The sequence below is a fragment of the Tachysurus fulvidraco genome, chromosome 4 (assembly GCF_022655615.1).
Source record: "Tachysurus fulvidraco isolate hzauxx_2018 chromosome 4, HZAU_PFXX_2.0, whole genome shotgun sequence".
NCBI classification, from domain to species: Eukaryota; Metazoa; Chordata; class Actinopteri; order Siluriformes; family Bagridae; genus Tachysurus; species Tachysurus fulvidraco.
In genome coordinates this window covers 9,457,177-9,474,723 of record NC_062521.1, presented here as the reverse complement: position 1 = coordinate 9,474,723, position 17,547 = coordinate 9,457,177, and the positions used below count along the sequence as shown (strand labels likewise).

The window sequence follows — 17,547 nt, the reverse complement described above, 5'->3', positions numbered from 1 at the left end:
CTTTTGTGTTCTGCTGCTGCAGGTTGATTATCGCAGCTCCCTAAGGACAAGGATCAGAGATGGAAGCGGACACCACTGCAGGAGAAACCTTCCCCTTCCCCTTCCCCACTGCCACCCTGGCCTTTCAGCCACGCAGCTGCCGAACGAGCCAGGCTACACTGGAACAGAGTGTTTTCTATAATAAATGAAAGGCCCATGATCAATCTCCTGAGCTGCTAAGTGACCAAGACAAGCTGAAGGCAATTTGTCCAGTGCGTAATAGTGCCATGAATCCTCTACTCACTAATCCCCCTCTGACAGGAGGCCCATGTTAAAAGGACTCAAAATGATGAAGTACCAATTAGACTCTAAGTTCAGTTTAAATTAAAGCTTGAATCCAAAGACTGAACAGACAAAATGTGCTGAAGGAATCAAGGAATCATACAGCAGCTACAGTATAAACAATAATATCAGTGGAGAGATTTTAAGCGTGATTAGCAAGATACTGTTCTTTCCTGTAGGTGCTTCACGTAAAAGCTCAGACTCGCCACATTCATCAGTCATGATGGCTTTGAATCGACAGCTGAAATGGAAAGTTAACTTAATTAGGACCCCGTTCTACCACTTAGTTGAAAGAGAACAGCTTTGCGATGCAGCAGAGCTGGAGTCATGGAAATTTAATCTGGGTTGTAAATGAACGAAGCTATGTAGAATTTTAATCAGCTCCTTTGTATTCCTCACCTCAAAAACTATTAGAAACTGTTCAGAAGTCTACCAGTCTTAATAAATGCTTCTCTACATGTGGATGTAGAAACTGGCACTTGAATAATTAATGTCAGAAAAAAAAGAAAGAAAAGAAAAAGGTCTTTGGCTAAACAAATGCATTATAGTAATATTCTGGTCACATTTCTACCCCAGGAAGATCTGCACATGTATCAGGTGTTCAAGATCTTGATAAAATCAAGACAATTTTAGATTTAAAATAGGTTTATTTGCTTTAAAATATACATCAGTTTACAAATCAAGAAGATAAAATTAGTTGAGTATAACAGTCTTTTTTTTTGTAGAATTTTTCTCCCTTTTTAAGGTCATTTTTTTACAGGAAGAAAAAAAAATCATACAAGGTGTCGCTACTTCACTAACAAATATTTACACAGTCAAATCTCAAGTAACATTTAAATAAAGAAGACATTGCACAGGAGGGTAATGGGGAAACAAATAAAACCCATTTAAAAGAACTAACATGAATGACAGAAGCACCATCTCTCTTCAGTCAGACCGAGGAAAGAGGAAGCACGATTTGTACACACCAAACGAATACACGCCAAAAATAAGCAAGCATGTGGACAGACAGATTTTACAGTGACAAACCACATAGCTAAACAGAAGTTGTGTTTGAAATGTGCCTGAGTCATTAACATGAAATAGATTCTTCATTATTTTTGAGTGACGGTGTTTTTGGATGCATTGACACCCTTTTGGTATTTCAAATACATGTGAATATTTACAGAGCACGGCTTCAAGCTAGCACTAATAGAAAAAATAGGCCACGTTTGGAACATAGAAGTCAAGTGACCATAACCGGAAAACAAAAGTAATAAAAGAAATACTGTAAATTATCCAGTAAATGTCAAGTTCAGCTGTTTGAATCGTTATTCGATTACTGTGTTAGCTATTTGAGGCAGCAGTATTCGAATACTAAAATCACTAGTCAGGCGTTCATTATGCCTAAAGTCCAAATGACATCAGTGAGAAGTATACAAAAGAAAAAGAAAAACCGTGTCAGGCAATATTCTGATGCGGAGCACAGCACTATAGTGTTGTTCAAGTTGGAGGTGAGTGGACCATTGCTTTCCTTCATGCATGTGGTTAGATATGAAGGCTGTGGGATAAGAGCGAATATATTTCTAAGAACATTTAGCATGAATCATTTCACTTCAGTGGACACTAATCAGGTACGCCTCAGATTAAGCCTGTTTTACACCAGAAGTGACACATTCTCGTAACAACCATTACACGGCGCAGTACAGTTTACACCAGTCGCTGCTCTCGTGCTGCTTTCACATACGTTTCATTCACTGCTTTAGCTAATAGGCTCTACTTTGTAAATATCTTTAGACAGTTTCATATAAACATGCATTACCACTGTGATCACCTTAATCCAATGAAATCTAGTAGGTAGATCTTGAGAATGCCAGCGTGACATGCTGTAGCATTTGGGCTCCAAGGATATTCAGCTGACATTCAATAAAACTGCTGCTGTGTATTTAACAATTTTGTTACATATCTTACGTATCAGTATGATGTCTGTTCAACCAAAACACGTGCAATGCCAACAACAGGAGGAAAGTTTAACTGCACGGTAAAATGTTTTTCTTCTCTCCTAACGATTAGAAGAATATCCGTCCGTCAGCTCTTACAGCTATTCAAGTATTAAAATAGACTGAAGGCACATCCCTAAGTATCTACATTTTCCTTTTCTAAAGTAACAGGCTAAAGTTAGTCCAATATCGAATCGAAAAATAAAAATGTAGATGTTAATAGAATCATGAATAAATGGAAGAAATAATTATTAATGGAAAATAATATCTTGAAGGTTAAAGGGAGGGTAAATGTGGGCGTCATGTTTAAGATGTGCCTGCAAGCTTGATTGAAGAAAAAATAAAAGCCTACTCAACTTTGTCAACACTTTGCTTTCCCTCACCTTCAAAGAGGTCACAGTGGATCAAAGAAAGGAACTGTCAATCAATTACAAACTCAATTATAGTAATGATAGCAAGTCATTACACTTCTAACACATCATATATTAAAGTCTATTTATATACCCGGCGCATTAGACATTCATCTTCGTTCTTTCATTCATCTTGTGTTAACCACATGAATTACAGAGGTGCACTTTATCTTCGCCGTCCTTCTCTTTCTCTCGCTCTTTTTTTTGTATTTGCACGAACTCGTCTAATTCGCTGATGAGGTCCTAAAATATTTAAGAACGTCCGTTTTCACGTGTAAGACTCTGACAGACTGTTCTTTGTCTCTCCCGCTCCTTTCAGGACCACTAAGCTATTTTCAAACATGAGAAGACATCAAATATTCAGCACAGGGGCTAGTTATAGTTCTACTCATTATGGGCTCTTTGAGGTACATACAGAGGGGGGAAAAGAGAGATTGATCGGCCACACTAGGAATAAAGTGTAAAGCCGAGGAAAACCAGAATGTGAACATATTCTGTATGCAGGCTGGTCATGAAGGGGACACATTCAAGAAGCGCAGAACTGGGTGGCACTTCCAATAGAACTTAAACCACTAGAGAAATACACATTAAGAAAACTGATATGTCTTACAATGACATGGTTATGAATCATGTTCATGTGCAATATAATGTATACCATATATGACACTTTATATGATTTCCGTACTGCATGACCAGTGTGAGTCTTGTTTAACAATGAGATTATAATGTTCAACACTGCAAGAAGAAAAATGTGGACAAACTCAGGATCTACTTGTGAAACACCACACTTCAGAGATGACTTCTGACCAGTTCACCAGTTAACATTTAATACACTGCCTTAAATATATAAATTCGTCTTTAAATACGTAAAACTTGCTGATGGATACAACGTACATAAACATAACTCAGATTCTGGAAGAATGGCACTGATGCTGTATACACAGTACTGTTGTTAGCTGGTTGGGGTAGAGTTCGTGTGTATTCTTTTAATTATCTACCACAGTGTATTGCAGCTGATATTACATAAAGTTCAGCTTTAATAAAAGGGAATTTGCATCTAAATCAGGTGAACAGTGTAGGAATTACAGCACCTTCTACAAGTAGCCTCAGCCCTACACGTCCATGCCATAAGATGAGGTGGTGTGCATTGGATCATGTTCAGTTCTAACTAACTTTCAATTCTTTTCATACTGAAAGTTAGTATGGAGAAGAAAAGAAAATCAAATGCAAATACTACACTTGAAATCATTTTTTTACCTGCTTACTTTTAATTGAAATGATGAGGAAATATAACATGTTGCTATGGAGCTGGTGTGTTACTAGTCCAATACAGTCCAATTAAATCTGGTCCCTTATAGGACATATACAAGTTTTTTTTTATTCCTGCATCATTCACCAGATTTGGATGTAAATAGACTCAAATTAAATCTGCAATTATGTCAGAACCTTCAGCTAATGTTTCTAATGTAACTGCAATTCAACTGCAATATATTGTCTTAGACAATAAAAATTGCTAAAATAACAACTTTGTCAATTTCCTATATATTTATATACCTGACTGTATATGAACTAAATAAAGGCATGTAATGCTGACATTGTAGGACCCATGTAGTGCACTGTAACTCCAAAGAAATGGTCTCAGCTACAGAATGGTTCGCACTCCAAAACAGACAAATGTATACTTTTAAATGACGTTTCTTAAGAATTTATAAAAATAAATAATCAACTGACATCATGTTAATTAAATACTAACTTTAATGACCACTAACTCAAACATATTGATAGATTTTATTTCACTGTAATAAACTCCCAGACAGTTCCATGGAGTGCCAATTAATAGACAAAGGCAGTCGTTCCAGATTGATGCGTCGACTGCCGTATTTAGTATGGAGGTAAAGAGGAGAAGGCTCTTTTGTGTATTTTTACGTTCTAGCATAGGCCAATATTTATCAATAAATGCTGAACTACTAAGATTAGATTAATACTAAGATGTCAATATTTTAGAATACCCAAGTTGTGACAATTTAATAGTGATTCAGAGTTTCTTTGAAAATATCTCAAACATTTGGGGAAAATAAGATATAGCACCAGTTGCATGCGTCCATCAGGAGCCCTTAACATACATCAAGTGACATACTGTTATTTTACCAGTTGGTGAGCTTGAAATGAAGATTTCCTTTGGCCTACATTTGATAAAAATAGCATGGACATTTTTAATGGCATTGAGAAATTTTTAAATATCCTGACAGCCATTTGTATTGTTTAAAATACATTAAATTGTAGTGAGTAAAATTTCTCTGTTGGCAACAGCTATGAAAACGGATGACTACCTACGTGATTGGACACCAATAAATAACAATCTTGCTTTCACTGGAATCCTAGCGTGTGATGTTTTCTTGCTCATACTGAATCCTGAAGAAACAAATGAAATTAAATAAATGCTGAACAAATCCACACATTCTTCAGAGGGGAAAGATAGATAACCAAAGCTCAGATTTAGGTCTAAATTTTGTCTAACTATATTTCAAAAACAAACATCAGTAGAATGTTTAAGATTTAAAAGATTTAGTAGTTATACAAGACATCCAATTCTATTCCACAGACTCTCATTGTGAGTGGGAGTTACCAAGAAATGCTCTTATGGACCTTCGCCACATACCAGGAACTTTCATAGTAAAAAAAATTATTTTGGATCATAAATTACTCTGGCAGCTCAATAAAAATTGGTGTTTGTTAGTTTGGTAGTTGTGAAGTGAGATGGAATTCTTAGTTCTGACATAAACTGAAAGTAGACATAAGGAGCAATACTTTTTAAAGGTTGATGGGAAAACTTTAGTCATTAAAAAGGGTTAGGCACTGAAAGTTTAAAATCCACTGGATCTCACGAAACCTGCATAATCCAAACCATACAACGGTATCTGGATCTCAGTCTAGAGCACCAACTCATTCTTTAATCTTTAAAGATAGACAGCTCTCACGCTGAAACCCTGCAACAGAAAAGGGGACTTTCTTCCAGTTTCTGTGGTATTTCAGTACCTTACAGCAACAAGTTACAGTGCTATTTCATTTGGATCTCCCCCATTACATTACATTGGCCAAATACAGAGGTGTCTATATGGCTATATCCTGATTCATCTCATAATTACACCACAGCTTGAAGATGTCCTGAAGATGTTGGAGCATGGAAAAATTAACTTCTTACATGCTCTCACATTCTTAAAGGATGACTGAAGTACAGACTTCTTTAAAGGTATGATGACCACCTTAATCTGTAATATAAATACCATAACTAAGTGAACTTCTTGCTTCTGAGAAGTGGCTCAAGTGTTACAGTAATAACCCATAAAAGGAAAGCAGCCTGGGTATTAGTTGATCAGTCACTATATGATTCCTGCTTCCTTTTGTGGCCTGGTAAGACTTGTGAGCTAACAAGCAGAAGAGCACTGTAGGTGAAATAAGGAGCAAGGGGCTAGGCCTCTTTCTCAGTCCAGCAGGTTTCCGTGCTCTTGAGCCCTGGTAAGACTATCCTTCCTGTGCAGGTGATGGACCCCCATCCTTTTGGGGCTCTTCTGAGGTCGGTTGGGGCCACTATGGTGACGGTGAGCAGGAGGCTTTTCTGTGTAATCCTCCAAGCCAGCAAGGACCCTGGGGCTGATGATGGGTAAGTCCTGTGGAAGGATGTCTCGCTCTTCGGCTGGGCTGCCTACAGACCCACCATCTTCAGAAAACCCCTGCTGCTTGGAAGAGACTGGGCTGGACTCCGCCATGACCATTGTGTCACCACTGGCACCATCATCATTGTCAAGAGCCATCAGCAGTTGCTCACTTTCCTCTTGAGAAAAGGTAGCACCATACTCACCCCTTTTTGTGCGCAGGTCTGCAATGCTGCTTGTATCAGTATCCAGGCTGGACTCTCTGCTGGCTGTCCAACTTTGCGTAGAGGAGCCCTCTTCTCCATCAGAGTAGGCCCCACGCAGGATACCTCGGTCTGAAGCTCCTCTACCGGACTTGCCGCTGCGACTCTTCTGGAGTTCCTTTACAGTCTCACTGCTGAAGGAGGTGCGATTAACCAGGGTCCCTTCTGAGGCTGGTGCGATCTTTTCTACAAACATTCGTTGCCAGTTGGTAAGCAAGTCCTCCTCAGAGCTACCTGAACTGGCAAAGGCACTCGGTGGCTGTGGCGGGCTGCTGAATGGACTTGACTGGCTAGACAAAGGGTCAGTGAAATCACTCTGCTGAGGTGTCCTGGGGTACGATACATGCCCTCCACCTGAAGATGAGGAGGTTCCAGATCGCCAACCTCCATCAGACACTGCAGGGCTGTTGGGGACAGTACGCTGCCGTTCTCCAGCTTCCTCTTCATTTTGTACCAAGCTAAGAGATATCGCCTGGCGTGTGGCATATGTACAGTTGGGCAGTGGGCTGTTCTTAGGGATCTTTACCTTATCATCAGAAGAGAACTCAATCACTTTGCGGCCAGGATAGAGCGGATGTGGGGGAGGAGGTGTAGGGTAGGGGTTTAACTTCTCAAAGGATGGTGCTGACCCACTGTCAGCTGACTGGCCTTCTGGACTTTGGAACATACCATTAAGATGCGACTGCTCAGATGCAGTGCCGGTACTAAGCTTAGTCTGACCAGAACCCCCATTCTCTCGGCCAGCACTCTCATTTCGGGGTCCAGTCATATCCACATGGACAAACACATCCTCAGCCACTGGGCGGCCACTGCTGCTGGACTGAGCAGAGTTGAGAACAAGGGGTTCAGGTTTCTCAAGTACCCGTGCAATAACAGACGTGGGCACCACATCAGCAGGTGTCAGACTGAGTGTGTCTGGGTCTTGGCCATGGGCTCCTTGAGGGCTCTGAGTCTTGTCAGGCAGACTGCTTTTCATGTGCTTATTCACCATCTCCTGCAGTTCATATGGCAACTACAAAGCAAGTCAGCAAAAGACAAATTCATATTTTATAAATCATATAATTGCTTGCAGACAAAAAAACATTTCAGCTTTAAAAATGAAAGTGTTTGAATTGGTATTTAACAAAGATTCACAGTATGTGCATAAATAAGCATGATTCCTTTCTTTTTTGTTTCAGTAAATGAATCTTAAAATTAGAGGAAAATATTCTGGCACCTTTTCTGTAACTGAAATGTATTTTCTTCCCAGAAATGTGAAAAAGCTGATGAGAGACCGACCATTCAACCAGGTGAAGGCAATTTCAGGGTTTTTTTTTTCAAAAACCCCCAATGTCTCTAACATAGAATAGAGGCTAATGAAACCAGATTTTAACTGTAAAGAAGCAAAAAAAAGAAAAAAAAAGAAAAAAAAAGTTTGGGCAGAAAATGAGGACATTTATCTTACTAATTGGATGAGGCTAACTGGGGCTTATTGATTCATGGAACACTGGAAGGGAATATCTCTGATCATAAAGTTTAGCTCAGCTGATGCTGGATCAATCTTGTGAGTCCAGCAAGTGCACCACAACTGGTTTAGATGTGAGGGCAGACAAGATCACTGCATTCCACAAAGCACTTCAAAACATGACTCCCGAATAAAATTGTTCTGAATATAAACCCAGTACTTCACTTAGCTAAGTTTGCTATTCCACCCAACCAGTCAAGACAATAATTTATATTCTGGATACTAGGCTGAACCACTGCATCATACCATTGCACAGTCTTAGCTCAAATACATGAATAGAAATCTACAAGAGGCAAAAAGATACACTAAGACTTAAGCCTCCATAACTAAATCTTATTCAAATTATATCATTCTACAATTGTATTTAGTGGTGTGAAATTGGCTGACTGCTGCCAATAAATACAAAAGTGCAACCTGGAGCCCTTCTTTATGCTCAAGCAAACAGAAGAGTGATTAATGTCCAAATACACACACACGATTATGTGCATTCTGTTTTACTCTACATTTATTCGCCACAGTCAGTGGCACAGTGCTTTTTGTATGCATTCCCAATGACTGCTGTTTGGAAAAGGTTTCCCAGCACCCAATGCTTACAATAGGCATTCTTTATGGCATGTGTATTACATCATCTAAGTATAACACATCATTATAAAACCTCCCAAAGAAGTAAACACAACCCACAATAGTGGCAAAACATTTAGCTGTTTTTCTAGTGCTCATTAATTACACAAGCATTCTGTACCTCACACTGTTAATTACCCTCAGTTCATACCATTATACTAAGACTTTGCACACATTATATGAGCTTAAATATTATTACGTTTATGCATTTTATGAATAACAGAGTATGAAATTCCACTGGAGGTACATTACTGCTAACGAGAGAAGGATTTACCCTTAAAAGTCATGTCATTTTTAGCTCGGAAGAGAGCTCATGAGTGGCATTTATGCACCATTATGAGTGCACTGCTGAATTCTCTTCGATGCACACAGCTCATAGCCCATTGTGTCTGTTAGAACCACAGAGCTGTAACAAAATATGTAATGAAAACATGATTTTAAGATGCAATCCTTATTTTGATCATCAAGGAAAGCATCACTTGACCTCCCGGGATTTCAACATACTTTACAGAGTTTTACACAAAGTGGTTGAGTATGGGATGGAAGGCGCAAAGAGCAACAGTTCTGTTAGAAGAAGCACCTTTAATCTGAAGGCGAAGGCAATGGTAAACTATGGTAACCAATATTTACAGCTGTGGTGAACTGAAAAGCATCTAGGTGAACACAGCACATCAGAACCTTGAGGTAGATCAGCTACAAGAGTAAAAGTCCACATCAGGTTCCACTCCTGTCAGCCAAGGATATTTATCTAAGGGTAAAGAAGGTGCAGGCTCACCTAAACAGCTTTCATTTATTATCAATTTTAATTGCCACTAACCAGCATAGGGGTAAATCTGGCACAGTATGACAAATGATTAAATAACTGATAATAGTCTCTTTAACATAGTCCCCTTTATATTGCCACTGTTTTGCCTAATGCTTTGTACAGTCAGAAATCCACCCATTTCCATTTTTATCAAAGAAAAGAAACCTTTAATTACATGGCCTCACACTCCTTGCACTGTGCATCACTATGGAGATTAAAACATGTGATGCTGAAAGGTCTTCACAAAGACAGATAGATACACAATGCCAACACTTACATCTGCAAACTTGTGGTTCCTGAAATGGGACTTGTTGCACTTTAACAACTGCACAGCCAAATTGCAGTCCTGCCGATAACGTTCCTGAAAGAGAAAGTCATGTTGAAAATCATGATTTTCAGTACAACTAATCTGTGCACAAGTATTCAGCAGACATTCCTTACAATCCTGGGTATCCTATGCAACGTGCAATAATATAGGATACTGATTTGACGAGCTGTATCTAAAATAAGTATATATCTCAATAGAAAAGAAAAGCATGTCTCAATGTGAGATTGCTGGTTCTATCTATAGAACTATCAGTCAAAGTCTTGTTCAAGACTGCACACAGACCTGCAGTGCATGAAAGCTTAGTGCTGAACCTCTTAATGTAACTTTCAATTTTCAGCTCCAGTGAGTACCAATTTTAATTCTACAACATTGAAAATACTGTGTCCACTATGTCACACACACACACACACACACACACACACACACACACACACACACACACACACACACACAAACGTCATACATTTAGTTCCTCTAGCTTGTCAATAGTGTTCTTAGCATCCACAAGCTTGTTTGTGAGCTCCACTATCTCTTGATCCATGGTCTTCTTGTCTCTTTCCACTTTCCGGAGCTGCAAAAGACAGAGTGAGCAGAAATTACAAGTAGCCCTCTAAGCAGTTCTCTCAATGGATCAGCCAAAAACCTCAGCTAGTGTTTTAAATAAGGGCAGACAGTCATTTCCTTATCGATGAAATGAAAATCTTCCTTTCGTCTTTAGTCTTTAGATCTCTACTGACAGCATCAGCATGAATGAACAGAACAGAAAAATAAGAAAAAATGCTGAATCTTTACATCTAGACAGGCAGACAGACAGAGAAAGCGAGATCCATTCAGCTTAAGTGTATGACATGAATATTGCAGGCTGATGTATAAATAAACTGGTAAATGGTATATTGGAATTTGCCTTGATAAGTCAGAGTAATGACACAATATCAGCTAAACAAGCTTGGCAATCACACTGCACAGTGCTGAAAGAAGCAGTAAGAGAGCAGTATACACTTAGTGAACATTTTCTTTTAGGAAAACTGCACTAATACTGATTAGGGACCCCCTTTGTTCTCAAAACAGCCTCAACTCTTCATGGCACAGATTTCACAAGATGTTGGAAATGTTCCTTTGTGATTCTACTCTATGTTAACATGAATTCATCAAGCAATTCCATGTGGTATATTAGAGATTAAGCTTGGCTTTAGTATTTTTGTGGCTCGTTTATATTTGCAAATTCTAATCTGACCTTCTGTATCTTACTGCTGATGAGTGGTTTGTATCTTGTGGTATGGCCTCTATGTTTTTGCTCTTGAAGTTTTGTTTGAACACTGAATTGTGATACCTTTGTTGTTGATGATGTAACTGGCTATTTGGGGGCTTTTCTTCATATCTCTCTCAGCATCGTCTTTTTCATGATATTCCAAATAATTGTATTGGCTATGCCCAATGCTCAGATTTTTCCCCCACTTTTCTCAGTTTCAAACTTGTTCCACAGACAGCTCTCTGGCATTTATGTTGAAATCCAAGGCTTAAAAGTAGACATTCAGTAGTTAATAAACTTTTAAACAGCCAATCTAACTGGGCAAGAAGAATCATCAATTAGTCTTATGTTCCCACATTTCATTTAAAAAAAAATAAAATAGGGTTCAAACAAATGGTGCCATTTTCTAAGTTGTTTAACACCATCTAGAACTAAATGTCTTGCCATTCCAATATTTTCAGATTAGACTGTGTGTGTGTTGATTTTTTTCACTAGCAGCATATTAACTGCATTCTGACTGTATATAATCTGGTGTCTGCATAATGGACCCTCAGCACTCTTTGAGAACGCTGACAGAGCCAGTGAATTTAATAGAATTGAGTGCTTCATAAAACATCACAGAAGTGAAAAGCTAAGCAGGTCTGTGCTTTGCACACAGTAATTTAAATGGGCATGTGATTAGATGGCTGGATATGACATTCTAAATACTGGCTTCTGAGCCCCAGGGTATTTCCAGTAATAGACTAAAAGAGGACTGTAATGGAGAACAATTCCTGTGATTTACATTTAATTACAATGCGAAACATTTTGTGTGTTCAGGACATGGATACACTGGTACCTAAAATTCAACTCTGTCTACTATTAGCTTATGAGTGCAGTGTGATACGAAGTGCCAGAAAAGCCTGTTTCCAATGTTTATTATAAAATTTAGCAGTGGTGCTACAGTTGGTTATGTGGAACAATAAAAAAAGGCAGCTGTTTATTAAAACTAGTCAATGCAAAACTAGTAATATCAGTCCTAGACTAAAAGACAATCCAAAAGAGTGAGAAAGGGGAAGACAAGAAAAGAGACAGAGAAAGAAGACAGAAACTTGAGCACTGTTTATATATTGAACAGCCACAGTTGAAGTTCAGTAGTCGAAATGCCTAAAGCCCCTCAGCAAGCACACATTTTGCTGATGGCTCATTCTAAAAGAATCTCACATTAAATCTCACAACAGGAATGGATTTCTCTTTAGTACTGATGCATCGGTGCAGAGTATAAAAGAGACTGTAAAGGTCTGACAGACAAAATCTTATACAGTAAATACAACAGTTAGAGCTTTTCAACCACTGTACTGCACACTTGGACTCTAGAGTCATGCTGCTGATATCAAAGCACTGCCATGCAGAGGGAGAACAGAAGGGTGAGACACTAGAGACTGGAGAATGACATCTACACTAATGCACATTGAAGTGTAAGCACATAGAAGAGAATGAGTGATCACGCAACTGCATGAACCCAGTTTTGACTGATGGCAGCCTGATGGTGATGGTTGTGGCAATGTGAGATCCAAGTTATGGCAGCATGAGTAAATAAGAGGAGAAGATGGAAAAAGAGAAAGAATTGATGGGCACAAAGCATAGTATGATTGTACACAATGAGTCATTTATGAGTCATGAGCCATTAAAAAAAAATTATATATATATATATAAATAATACCACCATAGATGTGATTATATGACAATGTGTAGATATTTCAGGATTTATTAAATTTAAAGTGCCTGGAAATCAAATGATGAAAACACTTAAACATAGACATACGACAATGTTGATCAGAAACATCAAAAAAATTTAAGAAACGAAATAAAATACATTTTCCAGTAATGTTAAATGTTGAGGGGGAAAAAAAAAATCACTAACATTTTTCATTCTTATCACACTTACAAATTTACTGACCTTTTAAACTCCATTTACAATTTCCATTTTACTTTTTCAACAAAATCCTCATCATAATACAACAAGTTTATAATATACTGTCTGATACAATCCTGTTGTTAAATTAAAATTATAAACATTAACATTAATACAGGAACAAAAAAGTTAAGTTAATTGTATATGCATTACTGTATGCCTACTAATATGAGCACTTGACATTGCTCATATTAGTAGGCAAAATAAGCAGGACTATAAAATGACAACTTAGTATTCAATCCCTATATTTATTGACAAGACAGCTAGTTTTATTGTTAGTCAACTCAACCCTGTCAATTCGTAAATCTGCCTAATTATTTTGGTAACCCACAGAGCCATTGTGGTTTCCATATGATTTTGGACTACTTCTGTACTGCATGAGGGTGTATAGGTGTCCATGTCTGGGACTTGAGTTGCCAGATACACACATCCTTCTACTCTCTCTCTGTATGTATGTGTGTGTGTGTGTGTGTGTGTGTATGTGTGTGTGTGTGTGTGTGTGTGTGTGTGTGTGTGTGTGTGTGTGTGTGTGTATATATAATATAATGAGCAAGCCGGTGGCAAGGAAAATCTCCCTGAGATGATATGAGCAAGAAACCTTGAGAGGAACCAGACTCAGAAGGGAACCCATCCTTATTTGGGTGACACTGGACTGAAGTAAATATTCATATTCAAAGTCAGAGGCTGATATCAGGACAGTACAGTAAGTCATGTGATAAGTGGTCATGATAAAGTAAAGTGCAGTGCATGGTACTGTATATACAGTGGGTTGAGCTTGTGGGCTTCATATGGTCTTCCTTTCTTTGGATAAATATTTTCTTAGCAGCACTGATAGAGAATGGCATGTATCTCAGCAAATTCCCAGTGTCGGAGAATTTGCTGATTTTCTGAGATACATGCCATTCTTTATCAGTGCTGCTTTAACCGTTTAACCTAACCCGAACCCTCCCTCCTTCATTTATTTTGGATACAAAAACCTGCAAAGTAAAGTGCTGAAAATGTCATGTAAGGCTCAGATAAACATGAGACAGTGAGACATGGCCATGCATGTGTGGACTTCAGCCCTTAGTATGCACACATCCCACGATATAAAACCCTCATATAATTACAACATACCTAAGATTTTCTCTCTCTTTTGCTTTCTCTTTCTGTCTCTCTCGAGCTATACGTGCCATTCCAGAGCTCCCATTGTTCGGAGTTCCCAGTTAGATCTCTTCTTCTTTCCGGACCTATCTATCGTGACCCTTTAACCCTGGTTGGAGTATCGTTGCTTGGTGGTACACTCTACTGGGGATAAAACTCCATGAACAGCCCGTGACCCATGAGATTTGAACTGCTGTTGTGTTGGTCAGCTTTGTGCTCAGGATGATCAGTGAACATTTGAAGACTTTGTCAGGAATGAATTAATGTTAAAGTCTATAATGACCTCAGAAATTACGCTGAACTATTAGTACTTCAGGATCTCTTGGTTGCACAATTCCACTAGACTACAAACTGTTGTAGGAAAAACATTATTTACATTGACATTATTTACTGTCCAGTGTCACCCAAATGAGAATGGGTTCCCTTCTGAGTCTGGTTCCTCTCAAGTTTTCTTCCTTATACCATCTCAGGGAGTTTTTCTTTGCCACCGTCACATCAGGCTTGCTCATTAGGGATTAATGTTGGAGATAAATACTAAATTAATTTTAAACTTTACTTTTATTCTGTTTCTATGCTTCTGTAAAGCTGCTTGGAGACAATGTCAGTTGTTAAGTCTTATACAGTATTGTTCAAAATAATAGCAGTACAATGTGACTAACCAGAATAATCCAGGTTTTTAGTATTTTTTTTATTGCTACGTGGCAAACAAGTTACCAGTAGGTGCAGTAGATTCTCAGAAAACAAACAAGACCCAGCATTCATGATATGCATGCTCTTAAGGCTGTGCAAATGTTCAATTAGTTGAAAGGGGTGTGTTAAAAAAAATAGCAGTGTCTGCCGTTGACTGTACAAACTCAAAACTATTTTGCACAAACGTTTTTGTTTCTACGATTTAGCAATCCTGTGAATCACTAAACTAATATTTAGTTGTATGACCACAGTTTTTTAAAACTGCTTCACATCTTTGTGGCATGGAGTCAACCAACTTGTGGCACCTCTCAGCTGTTATTCCACTCCATGATTCTTTAACAACATTCCACAATTCATTTACATTTCTTGGTTTTGCTTCAGAATCAGCATTTTTTATATCACCCCACAAGTTCTCGATTGGATTAAGGTCCGGGGATTGGGCTGACCACTCCATAACATTAATTTTGTTTGTTTGGAACCAAGACTTGCTCGTTTACTAGTGTGTTTGGGGTCATTGTCTTGTTGAAACAACCATTTCAAGGGCATGTCCTCTTCAGCATAAGGCAACATGACCAAGTATTTTAACATATGCAAACTGATCCATGATCCCTGGTATGCGATAAATAGGCCCAACACCATAGTAGGAGAAACATGCCCATATCATGATGCTTGCACCACCATGCTTCACTGTCGTCACTGTGTACTGTGGCTTGAATTCAGAGGTTGGGGGTCGTCTCACAAACTGTCTGTGGCCCTTGGACCCAAAAAGAACAATTTTAATCTCATCAGTCCACAAAATGTTCCTCCATTTCTCTTTAGGCCAGTTCTTTGGCAAATTGTAACCTCTTCTGCCTTTTTTTTAACAGAGGGACTTTGCGGGGATTCTTGAAAATAGATTAGCTTCACACGGACGTCTTCTAACTGTCACAGTACTTACAGGTAACTCCAGACTGTCTTTGCTCATCCTGGAGCTGATCATTGGCTCAGCCTTTGCCGCTTTGGTTATTCTTCGATCCATTTTGATGGTTGTCTTCCGTGTTCTTCCACGTCTCTCCATTTTAAGGCATTGGAGATCATTTTAGCTGAACAGCCTATAATTTTTAGCACCTCTTTATAGGTTTTCCCCTCTCAAATCAACTTTTTAATCAAAGTACGCTGTTCTTCTGAACAAATGTCTTGAACGACCCATTTTCCTCAGGCTTTCAAATGCATGTTCAACAAGTGCTGGCTTCATCCTTAAATAGGGGCCACCTGATTCTTTTTTTCCACAAAATTGATGACCTCAGTGATTGAATGCCACACTGCTATTTTTTTTAACACACCCCTTTCAACTATTTGCCCAATTGCACAGCCTTACGAGCGTGCATATCATGAATGCTGGGTCTTGTTTGTTTTCTGAGAATCTACTGCACCTACTGGTAACTTGTTTGCCACATAGCAATAAAAACAAAACAAAAAAAAACATGGATTATTCTGGTTAGTCACATTGTACTGCTATTATTTTGAACAATACTGCACAAATAAACCGTATGGGTGCAGGGGTAGTAGCAATAAACCTTTCTAACAAGTGTTTGGGAAGATGACCAGATGGTTTATTAGGAGCTATTTCTTTAGATTTGAAGAAAACTTAAAGGGTTCAGAAATATTATTACACAAAACAAAAACAAAAATATTTTTTTGCAAGTCACAGAGTGTGATAAATGAGTTAAAAAGGAGTTAAGGAGCAGCAGCATGACCAAGAATATACAGTGTAAGTGCCACTGCATACGAAAAAAAGTATTTAATAAGCATGCTAAATGTTTGTCAGTGTTACAGAGTCTAATCTAATCCCTGTGGCATGAAGTGAGATAAATGCTGTGCTGACTCCCTCCATACATACTGAAGATCATTATATTAGTGAAACCAAAAGAAAGGGAATGAAAGACATCTGTTACTAAAATGAATTTAGAAGATAAAGGTAAAAGGGAGAATGATTACCAAGGCATGAAGCTTTTCTTCCAAATCCTGGTTGGCTCTCTGTGAGGCTGTGTAGCTGTTCTGCAGTCTGTGGGAGAAACACACATAATTAACACTGCAGGAACAGGAAGAAACACTCGATTAGCTTTGCATCAGCTAATGCTCTGCTTTTTTTAAGAGATGAAGGACCAGTCATTAACACACAACTGTAGTTTACAATTAGCGATTCAGCAATGCATTTCTGGATGCAATATTTCAGCAGCCTGTTTTCTGCCTTACATTTCGAGTGATACAGGCTGGCCATGTTATATATCCTTTATCCTCAAAATCCGTAATAAGGCAGCACTGACACAAGGCAGGGATGGCCTGTGTTCAGATTTAAAATGAGCAAGACAGTCAAACAGACCTCTGGGAAGCAGTGGGGTATTGTTTTTTTTTTTTTTTTGGCAGGTTTTATGCAGGTCTGAGACTTGTACACAAATGACCACAAAAAAAGCCATGTATTTTTCTCACCATAACACGTTACTTCTTGCCTACAATTAGGAGCAATACACATATATCCCCAGGACATGTGGTGTTCTTAAACTGTGCTGAAATGCATTTAGATATGAAATGTGTTCATGCATGGAATGCATAAAAATCATAGTTGTTGGCCTTTACATATCATTTAA

The 17,547-nt window shown here is 38.5% G+C and overlaps 1 protein-coding gene across 2 annotated transcripts in view; it reads right to left on the bottom strand.

The window, feature by feature from the left end:
- Positions 1-948: 948 nt before the first annotated feature.
- Positions 949-17,547, bottom strand: part of tjap1 (tight junction associated protein 1 (peripheral)) — a 54,345-nt gene continuing 37,746 nt past the window's right edge. For both annotated transcript variants that reach the window (XM_027150282.2, XM_027150281.2), the window contains 4 exons: positions 16,898-16,964; positions 10,348-10,455; positions 9,834-9,917; positions 949-7,638 (listed from right to left, as the gene is read on the bottom strand). In XM_027150282.2, the coding sequence (XP_027006083.1) occupies positions 6,193-7,638; positions 9,834-9,917; positions 10,348-10,455; positions 16,898-16,964 (1,705 nt within the window). In that variant the 3' untranslated portion in view covers positions 949-6,192. The remainder of the gene's footprint in view (positions 7,639-9,833; positions 9,918-10,347; positions 10,456-16,897; positions 16,965-17,547) is intronic.